This window comes from Eubalaena glacialis, chromosome 1, assembly GCF_028564815.1.
Source record: "Eubalaena glacialis isolate mEubGla1 chromosome 1, mEubGla1.1.hap2.+ XY, whole genome shotgun sequence".
NCBI classification, from domain to species: domain Eukaryota; kingdom Metazoa; phylum Chordata; class Mammalia; order Artiodactyla; family Balaenidae; genus Eubalaena; species Eubalaena glacialis.
In genome coordinates, this window is record NC_083716.1 from 212,260,110 (window position 1) to 212,279,865 (window position 19,756).

At 42.1% G+C, this 19,756-nt stretch overlaps 2 protein-coding genes across 4 annotated transcripts; both read right to left on the reverse strand.

Moving 5' to 3' along the window:
- Nucleotides 1-3,325: 3,325 nt before the first annotated feature.
- On the reverse strand, nt 3,326-4,892 carry LOC133100381 (gamma-crystallin C). 2 transcript variants are annotated; one of them, XM_061204414.1, is made up of 3 exons: nt 4,884-4,892; nt 4,535-4,777; nt 3,326-3,598 (listed from the first exon to the last, which is right to left on the reverse strand). In XM_061204414.1, the coding sequence occupies exons 1-3, from the start codon at nt 4,890-4,892 to the stop codon at nt 3,326-3,328; spliced, it is 525 nt and encodes a 174-aa protein (XP_061060397.1). The 2 variants fall into 2 exon arrangements, with proteins under 2 accessions (XP_061060397.1, XP_061060388.1); XM_061204405.1 differs by having other exon boundaries at nt 3,326-3,601.
- A 5,326-nt stretch (nt 4,893-10,218) lies between these two features.
- LOC133100394 (gamma-crystallin B-like) lies at nt 10,219-12,324 on the reverse strand. Of its 2 annotated transcripts, XM_061204435.1 has the most exons (4): nt 12,316-12,324; nt 11,963-12,209; nt 10,984-10,993; nt 10,219-10,477 (listed from the first exon to the last, which is right to left on the reverse strand). In XM_061204435.1, the coding sequence occupies exons 1-4, from the start codon at nt 12,322-12,324 to the stop codon at nt 10,219-10,221; spliced, it is 525 nt and encodes a 174-aa protein (XP_061060418.1). The 2 variants fall into 2 exon arrangements, with proteins under 2 accessions (XP_061060418.1, XP_061060409.1); XM_061204426.1 differs by lacking the exon at nt 10,984-10,993 and having other exon boundaries at nt 10,219-10,494; nt 11,967-12,209.
- Nucleotides 12,325-19,756: the final 7,432 nt, after the last annotated feature.

Consider the following 19,756-nt stretch of genomic DNA (forward strand, 5'->3'; position numbering starts at 1 on the left):
AAATAGATAAGAAACAAGGATATATCGTAGGACACAGGGAATTATAGCCATTATCTTGTAATAAGTTTTCAAGGACTATAATCTGTAAAAATACTGAATCACTATGTTGTACACCTAAAACTAATATTGTAAATCAACTATTCTTCAGTAAAACAGATCTAACAGAAAAAGAAAGAAAGAAAGAAAGGAAGAAAGATAGAAAGATAGAAAGTTATCCCTCCATAGAACTCCCCACATTAGGATAAGCATAGCAGTAAAGGACATGCTACAGTCCCATCCTTGCTTCTTACTGTGGGACACTGGATGTGTTTTTTTTTAAATAAATTTTTATTGGAGTATAGTTGCTTTACAATGTTGTGTTAGTTTCTACCATACAGCAAAGTGAATCAGCTATATGTACACATATGTGCCTCTTTTTTTGGATTTCCTTCCCATTTAGGTCACCACAGAGCATTGAGTAGAGTTCCCTGAGCTATACAGTAGGTTCTCATTGGTTATCTATTTTATACATAGTATCAATTGTGTATATATGTCAATCCCAATCTCCCAATTCATCCCACCCCCCTGGACGTGTTACTAAGTTTAATTTAGCCCCAGTTATTTTCATAAGTGTTGTAAATAAAAGGCTTAATTTGTCCAATATATAAGCTTTTTATGTGATTGAGCTAGTTTTTTTTCACCTTCAAGATAATGTTTGTCAAATGGAGCTTATGCTAGAAAACTATCATACTCTTCTTGTGTCACATGACATTTTCATTTTAAATAAAGTAGAATTACTCAAGCATTTTCATCCCTGTCTACTACCACTCTCATTAACTATAATGAATCTTTATTCTTCTCAGAATCCTTTACTAAAGATGTATGATTCACCAGTAAAGGCACAAAACCGATTGTAAAAGTGATTGGAACCTGGTTCCTCAACATTTCTCTTTTGGAATTCTAAAGAAGAAAAAGTCCACTTCTTGTTGGATTGCAAGCTCCCTGTGATTTTGTGTGAGAGAAAAAAAGAGAGAGAAAATAAGACATTTATTAAATGTTTGGATTGTTATTAGAATTGCTGTATGTGTGTCTTAAGCATGTTTAGCATAAGAAAAAGGCAGATTTTGTAGTTCTGGATTGTTAAAATTTCTCCTGAAGGACAGGAGGGACATTGGAGGATTCCAATGGAGGCTTGTACCTCAAGACCAGTGGGCTCGAGAAAGGAATAAAGGGGCAGAAATTTAGGGGATGGAGGTGGGGGTGAGGTGGGAGGAGGGGCGAGAAAAAAGGAGGTCAGCTGGAGGAGGTCATGATAGCGAAACAGTGACCTGTGCCTTTCTGGTCTCCCGTTCCCCAGCCAAAGGGCCAAAGGCTGGAACTGGCTACTCCTGAGATGCAACATTTTGTCTGCTGTGTCAAAAACAGTTTTTTTCCTATTCACAGGAAACTGTTTTCATTGGAGGTGTTGTTCCAAAACAGGAAAAAAAAAAAGTGTCACAGAAAGGTATGTAATTAGGTTCTAAATGTGTATGTCATGCCAAGAAAACACTTTCCCTCCCCAAATGTTAAGGAATAAAAACACATCTCACGAGAAATATATAAATAAATATTGCTCCATTTTTCCTCCTAGAAATGCGTCATGGGATGCCTTAAAACTTCTTAGCAACAGCACTTGATAAACAAGTGATTACATATGTGTTATTTAGTACTTGGGAAGTACTTGACCAAAAAAAAGTGATTATGTATTTATTGTTTAGTGTCAGTATTTAGTATTATTTCTGTGTAGAGTTCTGTGGCAGTAGGGACAATGCCTTCTGTTTGTTTGTTTTGTTTGTTTTTTCATCCCCAGTGCTGTACACGGCAAGCCTATGGTAGGTGCTCAGTAAATGGTGATGTCCCTAACTCAAAGAAGGTAGGCTCCTTGGTGGCTAATAATTGGGCAGTCCATTAAAAGAAAAAATCACTTGCACTATGAGTGGGCAGTCTCACTTCTAGGTCTCTATCTTCCAGAAACTATGGCGTGTGTCGATAAAGGTATATGTACGAAGATATTCGTTGCAGCCTTGTTTGGAAAAGCAAAATTGGAAAAGCCCAATCACTAGTGAATAAATGGTTAAATAATCTAGGGAACCTCCAACAACGGAACACAATGCAGCCATTAACAGAATAAGGTACTGACCTAGATAGATGTCCATACCACATTACATTTTATTGATAAAAGCAAGTTGCAGACTAATAGGTACAGCATGATTTCATTTTTGTAAAGAAATAAAAATATGTGTTTCATGAGATAGCTATATAAATGAGGGAAAATTCAAGAAGGGTACTCACCAAATGTACAGAAGGGCTAGCAATGAAGTGTGGGATCAGAGGGACCCCTCCACTTCTTTCTTTATAGGATGTGTAAAGTAGTAAGATTATGGGAGACTTTCACTTTGGAGGGAAAACTTCAAGTTAAAAATAAATTAATTTTCTACTGATGAAAGAATTTTCTTTTTTTTTTTTTTAATATGCCGGGCTTCCCTTGTGAGCAAGCAGATTTTACTTCAAACAGAGGGCTCTAGAAATTATGGCTTTCTTCAATGTGCCTTTAAATTTGAGCCTGCTTTTTTGTAGTAAAGAACTTTTTATTGTTTGTGGTACACTATATCAGGCAAATCTATTTAAAATATTAATGTGTATCTCATTAATTTATTTGCATTAGCTGGGCACTGTGAACAGCTGTGCAGTTTCTAATATTCACTCAGTGTTTGGTCCAGCAGCTGTACTGGCCAAGAGGTGCACCCTGGTCAGGAGCTGTTTTAGAGTAAGAAGGAGTGTCTTCAGCTGAGTCCAAAAGTATGGCAATGGCTGATGGCAGCCCTGGCATTAGTTATATATTACTGTGCTTGAAAGAAAACAAAAGTATAATTCCTTATATAGTCTAATCAGGCTTTTTCCAAATGGGCTGCCCTCACCACTCACCTGTGACTCTGTGGCTTACAACTACTTCTTGGGTCAGATGGAAACTCCTGGAATGCTGTTCCTTAGGCCCTCAACTGAATGCCTCCCTTCTCACCAGTCACCCTCTCCCATCTCTCTCCTTTGATCTGCCTTTATTTCTCAGACAGGCTCTCTCCTTTCTCCACCCCCACTTCTGAGCCTTGTTCAAAACTCATCCTACCTTGATGCTCTTCTAGAACAGACCCCGCCACCTCTTATCCACTTCTCAATCTTTAAGAGGGAGTATTTACAGGTGAATTAATTGGCACACAATGAAAGAAAAACAGAAGCCAGCGATTGCCAACAATACAGACTAAATACTTTATTACGTTCCAAAATGAGAAAACTGTAGTGTGAAACTATTTTAGTATAAATCCACCACCCTCCGCACAGAGCCGGCCTTAGCATCCATGGCCCCCCAGTCTTGGTAGCGCCTGTACTCTTGGGGTCGCAGCAGGTACTGCCGGCCGCAGTAGCTGGGCATCTCATAGAGGACCCAGCAGCCCTCCAGCACATGGAGGGAGCGGACCTCATTCAGGTGGAAGCGGTCCTGGATGCAGGAGCAGTCCTCGCTCAGCTCCACCATGAGGCCTTTGTGATCCTCTCTCTCATACAACCGCAGCCTGTGGGAGCTTGTCTGCTCGGTCCACAAAGAGAAAGAGCAGGAAAAGCAACCAAACAAGAGATGAACTTGGCAGGTTGGGGCATGAGATTGTCAGTGTCAAAACTGAGACTCTGAAATTGCTGTGAATGCTTCATATGGATCTGTGTTCTACTAGCATTTAACAAATGCTCATTTTCTATTTCTTATGTGAGAGATGGAATTTTTAAGAAGTTCAAGGTCTGGGTTAGAATCCATCACGAACTCAAATATCTTGATTCCTAATTCTTAATTCCATAATTTCTTGATTCCTAGGTGATAAACCTACATTTTGGGGGAAAACAATAAGTATTTTGCCTATATTTTAATAAGAGTATTATCTCCCAAAGTTATATACATATACACATAAATTTACCACTAAAACAGGATTTTAAAAAATCACATCTTTTGGTGGAAAATTTGTTTAAATAGTCTGAAACCAGAATTCAACTGATTTTCCAAATTAAGAAAAATTACCTTTTCCAAAATTGGAAGATAGCTTTGAATAGCCTATATTAACAACAGAATTTTCCATTTTTACTGGTCTGTAGTGGAAACTATCTAATTTGTTCATTATCAATTCCTTTACTATAGGTAAAAATTAATTTGTTAGAAATACTGCCTTCTTATGCCTAAACAGCTTCCCACTTGCAAGTTTGTTTTATATCCCATTGTGATACTACATTTGTTACAGACAAGCTTTGACTGACCTAATGGCAGCAAAGAATAAAAACAAAACTGACTCTTTCCCTAAGTGAAGTCTTCCTTATATTCTCTGCTGTTTTTCTGCCGGGATCTACCTGGGCTTTGGCAGCTACCCAAAGCCCACTTAACCCTTAGGTGTATTTAAAGGAAAACCTCCCTCGCCCTAAAACCCATCAATAACAGAGTGAGGACACTCAGGTGGCATGATTGGAATCAAGCTGAACTCACTTGGGGGATGAGACAGCAGGAGCGGATGGAGTCGTTGAAGCCCATCCACTGCTGGTAGTCGGGGTAGTCGCCGCGCCGCAGGAAGTACTGGTGGCCCTGGTAGTTGGGGCGCTCGTAGAGCATCCAGCAGCCGCTGTCCACCCGGATGGAGTTGCAGCGGCTGAAGTAGGGCTGCAGGTTGGGGCAGTCGCTGCTGCACTCGTAGCAGCGGCCCTGGAAGCCCCGGTCCTCGTAGAAGGTGATCTACAAAGGGAGTATAATTCAAAATTAAATCATTTGCTCCCCATAATAGATCTTGTACAGAGGCATTTTTCCCCCCTCCATTTTATTTCACTTGTGCTCCGTTTACCTTCCCCATGGCTGGTTGACACGGATGATGCAAGTTCAGTGTGATGGGGCCCCGGCAGCGCAGCGGGTCTATATAGCAGGACGGCTGCTGTGTTGGCAAGAACAACACAAAAGGGGCCCCGGGGGTGAGTAAGGGGATTTTATGGATCGCTTTTACATGCTGCATTCAGTGGAAATGCCTGTCTAGTCTGCCCTCATTCTCTGGTATATTCTAACGCTGTCCTGTTCGGGTTCTGGATGAGTCCCTAGAGTTGCTTTTATTTGGATTCTTAGTGTTTTATAAATTTAGCAGCACATCAGTCTGAACTTTTGACCTGAAACTCACGTCTCTATACATATGATTCATTTATGCCCTGTGTATATTGGGAGAAAAATCCATGTCTTTATGGAAGTGACCCAGAATTCCAGAGAGGCTGTGGGTGAAGCAGAATGCCACAAGCATTAATTTTCCTGGACCACAGAGACCACTGTATCTTAAAACTGCTTTCTTCACAGGACTTGTCAATCCAGTACAGGACACAAATCTGGATTCTGATTTTTGCTAGTTTTGACAATGCTTTAAGGCATAGCTTTTAACTTCCTCTTTGGTGAGTACACTTCATATAACTGGAAACCAGCCCCTCGTAGCCGACTTGTGATAAGAACCAAAAGAAAGGTTTTTATGACCATTGAGTTCAAGACTGAGAAGTATATTGCTTTATAGATTGCTTTCCCTTTACCAGGGGAAGGCAGTAAAGCTTCATGGACTCAGAATGTCCACTTAGTAACCACATGAACTTGGCAAGCCACACAACCTCTCAGAGCAGGAGTTATTTCATAATACTTATCTCATGGGATATAGTATGTTGAATGAGAGAGAAAGAAAGAAAGAAAGAAAGAAAGAAAGGAAAGAAAGAAAGAAAGGGCCGGCAGCCTTTAATATTTGGAAGCTGGCCTGGCCCTCAGAGCTAGGCCATATTTCCCTATTAGACATAAACAATCTCACAAAATACCAACTGAGGCAAGGTTACCCTGAGACCATGATGAAATGAGACAAAATAAGGCCACTTCATAATTTTGTCTAAGCATAGGCAAAAACAAAGCGAATGTGCCACCCACAAAATACCAGACACAGGCCCTCTCTCAGCCAAAATGATTAACTGCTACTTCTTTATCAATTGCAGCTTAATCCTTGTTCTTTGCTCCCTTCCCCATGAGTAGATCTATTAAGATATCCAATCATAAAATTACCCTTGCTGTCTGACAACATCCAATTTAGTGAACTCCTGCTTTTTACTTTATTTATTTTAAATATTTATTTATTTATTTATTTATTTATTTATGGCTGTGTTGGGTCTTCGCTTCTATGCGAGGGCTTTCTCTAGTTGCGGCAAGTGGGGGCCACTCTTCATGGTGGTGCACGGGCCTCTCACTGTCGCGGCCTCTCTTGTTGCGGATCACAGGCTCCAGACGCACAGGCTCAGTAGTTGTGGCTCACGGGCCTAGTTGCTCCGCGGCATGTGGGATCTTCCCAGACCAGGGCTCGAACCCGTGTCCCCTGCATTGGCAGGCAGACTCTCAACCACTGCGCCACCAAGGAAGCCCGCTTTTAATTTTATTGTTTATTTTATGTTTTTTTGGCCGCACCGAGCAGCATGTGGGATCTTAGTTCCCCGACCAGGGATTGATCCCGTGCCCCCTGCAGTGGAAGTGCGGAGTCTTAACCACTGGACCACCAGGGGAGTCCAACTTCTGCCTTTTTAGGCACTTCCCCAAGTCACCCAACCAATGTAGAAATCCTATCATAGTTCTTTCTAACCCTCTTACGGAGACAGTCCATGCTTCCCCATGGTGTATGTTCTCTCTGTCACTGTAACCAGTAACAAACCCCTTTGTTTTACAACAGGTGTGTCTGGTGGCTTTTGGCTAAAGGACATGGACCTGAATAAATGGGATTATGTGTCTAATGTGTTTGGCACATACTTGGCACAAATGAGCACTGAATAAACGTTTGATATTAGTAATAGTGAGACATTATTGAGGATGACTTCAGCCCATTTGTCTCTCTCAAAGATGTTCAATCCTCTCAAAGATGCCTGAAAAATGTCTCCACCACAAAGCCATTTTGTGGTAAAAATGTAGATTTGGAAGGAACTTTAGAAATCATCTAGGGGCTTCCCTGGTGGCGCAGTGGTTGAGAATCTGCCTGCCAATGCAGGGGACACGGGTTCGAGCCCTGGTCTGGGAAGATCCCACATGCCGCGGAGCAGCTGTGCCCGTGAGCCACAAGTACTGAGCCTGCGCGTCTGGAGCCTGTGCTCCGCAACAAGAGAGGCCGCGACAGTGAGAGGCCCGCGCACCGCGATGAAGAGTGGCCCCCGCTTGCCACAACTAGAGAAAGCCCTCGCACAGAAACGAAGACCCAACACAGCCAAAAAAAATAATAAAATAAATAAATAGATAGTCACTCACCAATTTAAAAAAAAAAAAAAAAAAGAAATCATCTAGTGTTTTTCAAACTCCAGGGTGCATTAAGAATCACCTGTGCTTATTAAAAATGCTGATTGCCAGGCTCTACCCTCTTCTGAGACTCTGCATCATTAGATCTGGAAAAGACTCTAGGAATCTGCATTTTTATTTTTTTAATTTATGTTTTATTTATTTATTTATTTATGTCTGTGTTGGGTCTTCGTTTCTGTGCGAGGGCTTTCTCTAGTTGTGGCAAGCGGGGGCCACTCTTCATCGCGGTGCGCAGGCCTCTCACTATCGCGGCCTCTCTTGTTGCGGAGCACAGGCTCCAGACGCGCAAGCTCAGTAATTGTGGCTCACGGGCCCAGCTGCTCCGCGGCATGTGGGATCTTCCCAGACCAGGGCTCGAACCCGTGTCTCCTGCATTGGCAGGCAGATTCTCAACCACTGCGCCACCAGGGAAGCCCGGAATCTGCATTTTTAACTGGCAGCAGCAGGTTGTTCTTGGACCAAACTTTGAAAAACACTACTCTGATTTATTCCTTCTTCTTTTCTTTTCTTTTCCTTTCTTTTCTTTGTGTGTGTGTGTATGTGTGTGTGTGTGTCTGTGTGTATAGCTGATATACAGCGTTCTGTTAGTTTCAGGTGTAGCGATTCAGTTATACATATATTTATATCTATTCTTTTTCAGATGATTTTCCCTTATGGGTTATTGAGTATAGTCCCCTGTGCTATATGTGAGGTCCTTGTTGTTTACTATTTTATGTATAGTAATGTGTATATGTTAATCCCCGCCCCACCGCCCTGCCACCCATCTTTACTTTTGTGTTCTCACTAACTGGAAAAATGAACTGGCCCATAAAGTTTACTCAGTAAATGTCTGGGGGATATGAGCGTTATTCCCTCGTCTGAAATTCATCGTTGTAATAGTCCACGGGACCTCTTTCAAATGCTCAGCACAACAAGCCTACACACTCACATCAAAGTTCAGCATTTGCAACTTTCAATGTGTAGGATGACACAAGCACCCTGCATTTGATCTATTTGATGGGCATTTATAATAGGCGAGATGAGTAAGCAAAAGAGAGAAAACAGAACTGTGCTGTCCCCTAAGCCCTCTGCTCCTTCGTAATTCTAATTTTATGTCTCCTGAGACGCCAAATTAGTGTTACAATGGCAGTGTCCAATTCCAGAGTTTTGCTAGTGTCTGAGGTCCAGTCAACTGTTGACCTTACTACCCACATGTTTGCTTCCTAGTATTGACAATTAATGTAGCGTTTGTATCATATACGTGCTTGGTTAAATGAGAAGAGGTCATTTGGTTGGTGGCCATGTAGACCAAACTCTCCCAAACAAGGAGACTGGGTAAGGACCCGGAGATCACCATCATAACACCAGCCTCTGGTTCTCTTTCTCAACTTGTCTTTGATGGCCATTCAGTAACTGACATGAAGACAGGAAGCAATCATTAACCCACCTCTGCTTAACTCCTATGGCATTCCTCTTGGAACAAATGAATTTTCATGTTCAAAATGTGAAATAAAATTCATATTTTATGGCAAGGCAAGAAAAATTTCAACATAAAAATTCTTTTCTGCCCTTTGGCCTCTCCTCTCGCCCCCGCATTGTGTATCTGCATTATACATCAACCAAACCTCCTCCATCATCAAGAATACCTGCTCAACCATAAACAGCAACATTCTCCTAGCACCAACAAGGCAACTCCTTAAAAGATAACATTCCTTCTTTTTGTTTTTTTAAATTAAATATTTATTTATTTTTGGCTGCATTGGGTCTTCCTCGCTGCACCCAGGCTCTCTAGTTGCGGCGAGCAGGGGCTACTCTTCGTATGGTACGTGGGCTTGTCATCGTGGTGGCCTCTCTTGTCGCGGAGCACAGGCTCTAGGCACATGGGCTTCAGTACTTGTGGCGTGCAGGCTCTAGAGCTCAGGCTCAGTAGTTGTGGTGCATGGGCTTAGTTGCTCTGCAGCACGTCTGATCTTCACAGCCCAGGGATCGAACCCATATCCACTGCATTGGCAGGAGTATTCTTAACCACTGCGCCACCACCGAAGTCCCTTATTTTTCATATATGGTCATAGTACTTTACTCCCATTAAAATGATGGGAGGCAGGGACTACTCTGGCCGTCCAGTGGTTAAGACTCCGTGCTTCCACTGTAGGGGGTGTGGGTTCGATCCCTGGAAGGGGAACTAAGACCCACATGCAGCATGGCCGAAAAAAAAATGATAGGAGGCAGAGTTTTCCTATGTGCATGTGGTTTTTGGTAAAAATCCTGAAAATTTTGTACAAAGCACACATAGCAAAGAGACACTGAATTCTATTGGGAAATCTCATGGAGGTATGAGGTATTGGAAATGGGAGAAAAGGGATGGAGGCTGTTAGAAGGATAAGGAGTGCAGTAGGTAAGAGGACCAGTTCATTTATTTGTTTGTTTATGGAGCTATAGTAAGAGTCTAGATGAGAATGGCTTTCCTTATCAATTAAGACTTGGACTATATAGAGAAGATGGTGGGGATAACCTGGAGGGATAACTTGAGGTGTTTCAATAAGTACTTGTTTATTATTGTAACTGTAAATATATCTTTGTAAGATTAACCACGAATGGGTTGAGCCCAGTTGAACTGAACTTTGAGCCTACATGGCCTAGCCTTTAAAAGAATGCTGGCAATAATATCCTCTACTTAATTCCCCTTATAGGAGGTTGTTCCCCATCTTGAAAACATATGTTGTCATGTCTGGTCAAGTGCCATTATTGCTTTCAAAGTCCTAATAGATTAAAAGAAAGGCAGGACTCTATTAGTGCCAGAAACACAAGCTAAATCTTTTATTAGATTCTAAAGGAGAAAAATGGAGAATGAAAATACTTTAGTAAAAATCTGTCACCCGTCTTAAAGAACCAGCTTTGGCATTCATCGCCCCCCAGTCAAGATATCTCCTGTACTCCCCCGGCCTCAGGAGGTACTGCCTTCCCCTGTAGTTGGGCAGCTCGTAAAGGACCCAGGAGCCCTCCAGCACGTTGAGGGAGTGGATCTCAGTGAGGTGGAAGCGGTCCTGAAGAGAGAGACAATCGTCTGTGATCTCTGACATTTGTCCTCTGAAGTCATCTCTCTCATAGATTCTCATTCTGTAAGTGCCGGAGTGCTAGGGTGGCAGACAGAAAAGAAAAAGTAAGTGAACACAAATAGAGAGAAATTAAAGTTCCCTTAGTCCAAGTCTGCTTTCACCACAACCGTGTTGCGGAGTTAAGGAGCCTTCATGGTCCCCATCGCCCAGCCGTGAATCTCACGGTGGATGGGCTAAGCTAGGAACAGAACTTAGCAGCTCTTCAACTGCTATGCACCAGTCTCTGTCCTTGGGAATTTAGGTTTGTCTAAAATAAAACTGATCATTTTAGTGCTTGTTATTAGAGAATGTCCCTCTCAAAGGAGAAAAGTGAGCGTCATTGGAAAGTGAAACCTCATTTGATATATTACCCTTGTTATAAAGGAATCAACATTTAGCTATTTTCTGTAAGACTAATGTTTTGGTTCCCATGCATACTATGGATTATTAAGCTCTTGTAAAAAAAATAAGATGACACATCTTCTCTACCTCTGTTTTCATGACTTCATTTTCAGTTCAAATTTCAACCTATGTGACTCTTAAGCTTCCTTTCTGGCCTCCTACCCTCCACTTCCTCATTCCCTCAGCAGCAGGAATGGTCTTCTTGCAGCTCTGTTTGGATGACACCATATCTCATGCTCCCGCACTTCTACACATTCTTCTAAGAACTCTGCCATCACTCTCTAGGAAAGACTGAATCTCAAAGTTTAGTTTTGGATGTGGCCTTTCCTCTAATTTCTACCTCTAGGTGAGCTAATAGGTACTGCCTACAAAATCAGAATAGAAGCCAGGGGGCCTGTCTTCTCTAGGAGGATAATCAAATAGAAAAGTAAGCCAAAGCAAGCAAAAGTATTTTTATCAATTAAACAGAACCAGATTGTATTTATAAGTTGTGATCTATTGGATTTCTGAGTTGATATGGCTTAGAATGACCACTTGAAGAAATTATATCTTGAAAAAAAAAAAAAAGAAATTATATATTGGAGTGGGAGTAGTTTGGGGTTAGCAGAGGCAAACTATTATATATAGAATGGATAAACAACAAGGTCCTACTGTATAGCCCAGAGAACCATATTCAGTATCTGGTGAAAAACCATAATGGAAAAGAATATAAAAAAAAGAATGTATGTATGTATAACTGAATCACTTTGCTGTACAGCAGACACTAACAGAACATTGTAAATCAACTATACTTCAATACAAAAAAAAGAAATTATAACTCGAACAGATGATAACTTCAGTCTCTTCTATGTTCTGCTTTTTGTTAATGGGTCTTTTCATTTTTGATTCCGTTTAAAACATGAAACACTGGGAATATGTGATTTTAAGAAAACCACCACAGAGTTCATGAAGAACGGCTTGCTATCTGGGACACCCTTCTAGAATGGACTGCATGCATTGGGGTCACTCCCCCTTTCTGCTCTCCAGGTGGAACGATTTGGTTGAAGGATGACAGTTTTTAATGGCTTTGATTTCCAGAGAGAGGAAGGCAAAGACAGAGCCACACTCACTGGGGGGATGAGGCGGCAGGAACGGATGGAGTCGTTGAGGCCCATCCACTGCTGGTAGTCGGGGTAGTCGCCGCGCCGCAGGAAGTACTGGTGGCCCTGGTAGTTGGGGCGCTCGTAGAGCATCCAGCAGCCGCTGTCCACCCGGATGGAGTTGCAGCGGCTGAAGTAGGGCTGCAGGTTAGGGCAGTCGCTGCTGCACTCGTAGCAGCGGCCCTGGAAGCCCCGGTCCTCGTAGAAGGTGATCTACAAAGAGAGTATAATTCAAAATTAAATCATTTGCTCCCCATAATAGATCTTGTACAGAGGCATTTTTCCCCCCTCCATTTTATTTCACTTGTGCTCCGTTTACCTTCCCCATGGCTGGTTGACACGGATGATGCAAGTTCAGTGTGATGGGGCCCCGGCAGCGCAGCGGGTCTATATAGCAGGACGGCTGCTGTGTTGGCAAGAACAACACAAAAGGGGCCCCGGGGGTGAGTAAGGGGATTTTATGGATCGCTTTTACATGCTGCATTCAGTGGAAATGCCTGTCTAGTCTGCCCTCATTCTCTGGTATATTCTAACGCTGTCCTGTTCGGGTTCTGGATGAGTCCCTAGAGTTGCTTTTATTTGGATTCTTAGTGTTTTATAAATTTAGCAGCACATCAGTCTGAACTTTTGACCTGAAACTCACGTCTGTATACATATGATTCATTTATGCCCTGTGTATTATGGGGGAAAAAATCTATGTCTTTACGTAAGTGCCCCAGAATTCCAGAGAGGCTGTGGGTGAAGCAGAATGCCACAAGCACTAGTTTTTCTGGACCACAGAGACCACTGTATCTTAAAACTGCTTTCTTCACAGGACTTGTCAATCCAGTACAGGACACAAATCTGGATTCTGATTTTTGCTAGTTTTGACAATGCTTTAAGGCATAGCTTTTAACTTCCTCTTTGGTGAGTACACTTCATATAACTGGAAACCAGCCCCTCATAGCCGACTTGTGATAAGAACCAAAAGAAAGGTTTTTATGACCATTGAGTTCAAGACTGAGAAGTATATTGCTTTATAGATTGCTTTCCCTTTACCAGGGGAAGGCAGTAAAGCTTCATGGACTCAGAATGTCCACTTAGTAACCACATGAACTTGGCAAGCCACACAACCTCTCAGAGCAGGAGTTATTTCATAATACTTATCTCATGGGATATAGTATGTTGAATGAGAGAGAGAGAGAAAGAAAGAAAGGAAAGAAAGAAAGAAAGGGCCAGCAGCCTCTGATATTTGGAAGCTGGCCTGGCCCTCAGAGCTAGGCCATATTTCCCTATTAGACATAAAAAATGTCACAAAATACCAACTGAGGCAAGGTTACCCTGAGACCATGATGAAATGAGACAAAATAAGGGACTTCATAATTTTGTCTAAGCATAGGCAAAAACAAAGCGAATGTGTCACCCACAAAATACCAGACACAGGCCCTCTCTCAGCCAAAATGATTAACTGCTACTTCTTTATCAATTGCAGCTTAATCCTTGTTCTTTGCTCCCTTCCCCATGAGTAGATCTATTAAGATATCCAATCATAAAATTACCCTTGCTGTCTGACAACATCCAATTTAGTGAACTCCTGCTTTTTATTGTATTATTTATTTTATGTTTTTTTGGCCGCACCGAGCAGCATGTGGGATCTTAGTTCCCCAACCAGGGATTGAACCCGTGCCCCCTGCAGTGAAAGTGCGGAGTCCTAACCACTGGACCACCAGAGACGTCCAACTTCTGCCTTTTTAGGCACTTCCCCAAGTCACCCAACCAATGTAGAAATCCTATCATAGTTCTTTCTAACCCTCTTACGGAGACAGTCCATGCTTCCCCATGGTGTATGTTCTCTCCATCACTGTAACCAGTAACAAACCCCTTTGTTTCACAACAGGTGTGCCTGGTGGCTTTTGGCTAAAGGACATGGACCTGAATAAATGGGATTATGTGTCTAATGTGTTTGGCACATACTTGGCACAAATGAGCACTGAATAAACGTTTGATATTAGTAATAGTGAGACATTATTGAGGATGACTTCAGCCCATTTGTCTCTCTCAAAGATGTTCAATCCTCTCAAAGATGCCTGAAAAATGTCTCCACCACAAAGCCATTTTGTGGTAAAAATGTAGATTTGGAAGGAACTTTAGAAATCATCTAGTGTTTTTCAAACTCCAGGGTGCATTAAGAATCACCTGTGCTTATTAAAAATGCTAATTGCCAGGCTCTACCCTCTTCTGAGACTCTGCATCATTAGATCTGGAAAAGACTCTAGGAATCTGCATTTTTAACTGGCAGCAGCAGGTTGTTCTTGGACCAAACTTTGAAAAACACTACTCTGATTTATTCCTTCTTCTTTTCTTTTCTTTTCCTTTCTTTTCCTTGTGTGTGTGTGTGTGTATAGCTGATTTACAGTGTTTTGTTAGTTTCAGGTGTAGCGATTCAGTTATACATATATTTATATCTATTCTTTTTCAGATGATTTTCCCTTATGGGTTATTGAGTATAGTCCCCTGTGCTATATGTGAGGTCCTTGTTGTTTACTATTTTATGTATAGTAATGTGTATATGTTAATCCCCGCCCCACCGCCCTGCCACCCATCTTTACTTTTGTGTTCTCACTAACTGGAAAAATGAACTGGCCCATAAAGTTTACTCAGTAAATGTCTGGGGGATATGAGCGTTATTCCCTCGTCTGAAATTCATCGTTGTAATAGTCCACGGGACCTCTTTCAAATGCTCAGCACAACAAGCCTACACACTCACATCAAAGTTCAGCATTTGCAACTTTCAATGTGTAGGATGACACAAGCACCCTGCATTTGATCTATTTGATGGGCATTTATAATAGGCGAGATGAGTAAGCAAAAGAGAGAAAACAGAACTGTGCTGTCCCCTAAGCCCTCTGCTCCTTCGTAATTCTAATTTTATGTCTCCTGAGACGCCAAATTAGTGTTACAATGGCAGTGTCCAATTCCAGAGTTTTGCTAGTGTCTGAGGTCCAGTCAACTGTTGACCTTACTACCCACATGTTTGCTTCCTAGTATTGACAATTAATGTAGCGTTTGTATCATATACGTGCTTGGTTAAATGAGAAGAGGTCATTTGGTTGGTGGCCATGTAGACCAAACTCTCCCAAACAAGGAGACTGGGTAAGGACCCGGAGATCACCATCATAACACCAGCCTCTGGTTCTCTTTCTCAACTTGTCTTTGATGGCCATTCAGTAACTGACATGAAGACAGGAAGCAATCATTAACCCACCTCTGCTTAACTCCTATGGCATTCCTCTTGGAACAAATGAATTTTCATGTTCAAAATGTGAAATAAAATTCATATTTTATGGCAAGGCAAGAAAAATTTCAACATAAAAATTCTTTTCTGCCCTTTGGCTTCCCCTTTCCCCCCTGCATTGTGTATCTGCATTATACATCAACCAAAACTCCCCCATCATCAAGAATACCTGCTCAACCATAAACAGCAACGTTCTCCTAGCACCAACAAGGCAACTCCTTAAAAGATAACATTCCTTCTTTTTGGTTTTCCTTTTTAAATAAATAAATATTTATTTATTTATTTTTGGCTGTGTTGGGTCTTCCTTGCTGTGCGCAGGCTTTCTCTAGTTGCTGCGAGCGAGGGCTACTCTTCGTTACCGTGTGCGGGCTTCTCATCGCTGTGGCCTCTCTTGTTGTGGAGCACGGGCTCTAGGCACGCGAGCTTCAGTAGTTGTGGCTCGAGGGCTCTAACGTGCACACTCAGTAGTTGTGGCACAGGGCTTAGTTACTCTGCGCCATGTGGGATCTTCCTGGACCAGGGCTCGAACCTGTGTCCCCTGCATTGGCAGGTGGATTCTTAACCACTGTGCCACCAGATAAGTCCAACATTCCTTCTAGAGCTTGTAAAGGGTCACGTGACCCACCACAATGGCGCTTAAATCTGGATTATGTAAACTGTCAATAATATGTCATTTAATGTACAGCCCTCTGTCTCAAAAAACTTATATATACACTGTGTCTTGACTTCTAACAGGCGGAACAGTTCTCAGAGCTTCCTGAGATGCTCTTCCCAGGTTATCATCCTCAAATTTGGCTCGAATAAAAGTTTCCAATTCTTTCTTAAATTGACTGATTAATTTTTCATCGACAAGAACAATACGTCTCGGGACTTCCCCGGTGGTCCAATGGCTAAGACCCCACACTCCCAATGCCGGGGACCAAAGCTCGATCCCTGGTCAGGGAACTAGATCCCACATGCATGTTGCAACTAAGAGTTCGCATGCTGCAACAAAGAAGTCCGCATGCTGCAACAAACATCCCACGTGCTGTAACTAAGACCCCACACAGCCCAAAATAAATAAACAAAAATAAAATAAATATTTGAAAAAAAGAAACAAAAACAATATGCCTTCTTGTTTAAGCAACAGGTGGTTGTGACTGTCAGTTTTGCTTTAACAAACCCACAAAGAAGAAAATTTGAACTCCAAAAGTCCAGAGGGGATGGAATAAGACACCTGCTTACATCAGGACCTACCCCTTGACAATGGGGAAGGAAAACTGGAGAGGGAACCCATAGTGAGGAGAACATTTTGAGGGTATAGCTCAATAGAGTGGGGTCTTGACACTTTTATGGAATAGCTGCTACTTCAGTTTCTGTGCTTGGTGGAACTTTTGTAAGGTTAGTCCAGAAGACACTGTGGATTCAAAGGGAGAAAAGAGGAAAAAAAGGGAAGAAAAAGCTTTAAAATATGGACTTATAACAAACTAGGATATATAGGAAATACTAGTGTGTAGGGTATGTAGGTTGATACCAGGGTTGTCTCGAATTGTTGGTTCATCTTCATGGAGAGAAGGTTAGTGGGATCCTGTAGGGTATCCCTTCTCTGCTTTCACCTCAGACACTCATCTCTTCAAGGTCCCAGTGTTTAGAGAGAGGATAGAGAGAAGGAGGAAGGGTAGATTAGGAGTTAGTTTGGGCATAATGTCTTTCCCCGGCCACTCCCCACTGTTGACCTTTTCTTTAAGTTGGGATTAGAGGGTGGATAGCATTCTCTTTGCCTGTGCCCCAGGAAGGGAAGCAACTTGCAAACTTGATCAATGAGATCCAAGGTCTCTAATTTTGTGTGCCTTCAGTTCAGGTGTTTCAGGATAATTTCCATGTCTGATGTGTGTGATTTTATGCCTACTAGGCAAATAATGTAAAACTTGGCACTGCAAGAAGCTTTTGGCTTTCTCATTCATGTTTGCTGTATTATTATTGGCAAACAGAGGACCCTGGTTAATGTCTCCAGGAAGCCAACACTAGTTTTGGGAGTTTAAAGGTTAAAGAACTGAGATTTAGGAACAATATCAAATAATACAAGAATCTATTTTCCAGGGAAGGAACCTTTATAAAGAGCCTTACCATGTGCCTCAGCTTCCCTGGAACGGTCCTGGTTCATGCCTCTTGCTCCAGTGTAATCCTTAATAGAACACACTCACTCTCAAAAATGACTCAGGATAAGCAACAAATTATATGCTTGCTCTGGTAATAAGCCACTTGGGTGGTGGATATGGAGCCCTTGAATGCGTGAGATGGAAGGAGACTCTACAGAGAATGAACAACCATGTGGGTACATCTAAGGACAGAGAAGAGAGGAGCAAGGAAGGGAAAGACCAGGCCACCCAGCAGCAGGTTGGAGCTTGCAGACTAGAGCAGGGTCATCCAATATTAAACTTGATATTGTTGTGCTATTGTGATCTAAACTTGCATCTCTCCCCTCACAACCTCTATAACAAAGCTGGCTGCACACATTAGTGCTTTATGTGAGAAATGGTTCAGGAGTTCAAGGAAAAGGCACTATGTCTCCACTTTGGGTCAGTGTGGATCCACTCAATGACAAGGCAGGAGTTCAGAGTGGAGAGTAACTGGGAAAAGCATAAACAACTCGTCTCCTCTCCAGAATTCCAAGAAACATTGGGTATATGTGTGTTGGAAGAAGTGGGTACATAAGTCTCCCACCTGCTGTGAGATGAGCTTTGAGCCATTTATTAGAATCTCAAAGGATGGGGTACTTCAGATGAATTTTGACCTGAAGCTGTCAGCTTCATTGGGGAACTTTATAAGAAACAGTGCTAAGAACCGTATTTAATTATCGCAGGATGTTATTGAGGATGTTGTTTACTCAGTATCTTCTTTACTAGGACCCACAAGAAAACTTTCTTTTAGGTTTCAGTACTGGGAATTAATTGAAGAATTAATTTATTTGTCTTATGGACTCTGTCAGTCATGGAACTGATCATGTTTCCTTCTATGTCTTGGCTGCTGGATCCAAATCTGGTTCTAACTTCAGCCACCAAAGTGCGTTTATAGCCCCCAGTTTGGGCTCAAACTTCACTCCTGGCTCCATCTCTCTCTCTCTCTCTCTTGCTTTTCTTCTGACCCAATTTTTTCATTCCCCTATTTTTAATTTCTTTAATTTATTATGTTGTAATTTTTTATTAGTGACCTTAATCTATGTTTTTAAAATAAAGAAAACAAATCAATCAAACAAGCAAATTTCTCCAGAAAATTTTAATGCCCTTTTTTGATTTAGTATTATTTTTCTTTATTATTATTATTATTAGTTTGGCTGCATTGGGTCTTCATTGCTGCGCGCGGGCTTTCCCTAGTTGTGGCCAGCAGGGGCTACTTCTCATTGCGGTGCCCAGGATTCTCATTGCGGTGGCTTCTCTTGTTGCGGAGCACGGGCTCTAGGTGCATGGGCTTCAGTAGTTGCAGCACGCAGGCTCAGTAGTTGCATCATGCGGGCCCTAGAGCGTGCAAGCTTCAGTACTTGTGGCATGCGGGCTCTAGAACTCAGGCTCAGTAGTTGTGGTGCACAGGCTTAGTTGCTCCGTGGCATGTGGGATCGTCCCAGCCCAGGGATGGAACCCGTATCCCCTGCATTGGCAGGAGGATTCTTAACCACTGCACCACCAGGGAAGTCCCTTATTTTTCATATATGGTCATAGTACTTTACTCCCATTAAAATGATGGGAGGCAGGGACTACTCTGGCCGTCCAGTGGTTAAGACTCAGTGCTTCCACTGTAGGGGGTGTGGGTTCGATCCCTGGAAGGGGAACTAACACCCACATGCAGCATGGCCAGAAAAAAAAAATGATAGGAGGCAGAGTTTTCCTATGTGCATGTGGTTTTTGGTAAAAATCCTGAAAATTTTGTACAAAGCACATATAGCAAAGAGACAGTGAATTCTATTGGGAAATCTCATGGAGGTATGAGGTATTGGGAATGGGAGAAAAGGGATGGAGGCTGTTAGAAGGATAAGGAGTGCAGTAAGAGGTAAGAGGACCAGTTCATTTATTTGTTTGTTTATGGAGCTAAAGTAAGAGTCTAGATGAGAATGGCTTTCCTTATCAATTAAGACTTGGACTATATAGGGAAGATGGTGGGGATAACCTGGAGGGATAACTTGAGGTGTTTCAATAAGTACTTGTTTATTATTGTAACTGTAAATATATCTTTGTAAGATTAACCACGAATGGGTTGAGCCCAGTTGAACTGAACTTTGAGCCTACATGGCCTAGCCTTTAAAAGAATGCTGGCAATAATATCCTCTACTTAATTCCCCTTATAGGAGGTTGTTCCCCATCTTGAAAACATATGTTGTCATGTCTGGTCAAGTGCCATTATTGCTTTCGAAGTCCTAATAGATTAAAAGAAAGGCAGGACTCTATTAGTGCCAGAAACACAAGCTAAATCTTTTATTAGATTCTAAAGGAGAAAAATGGAGAATGAAAATACT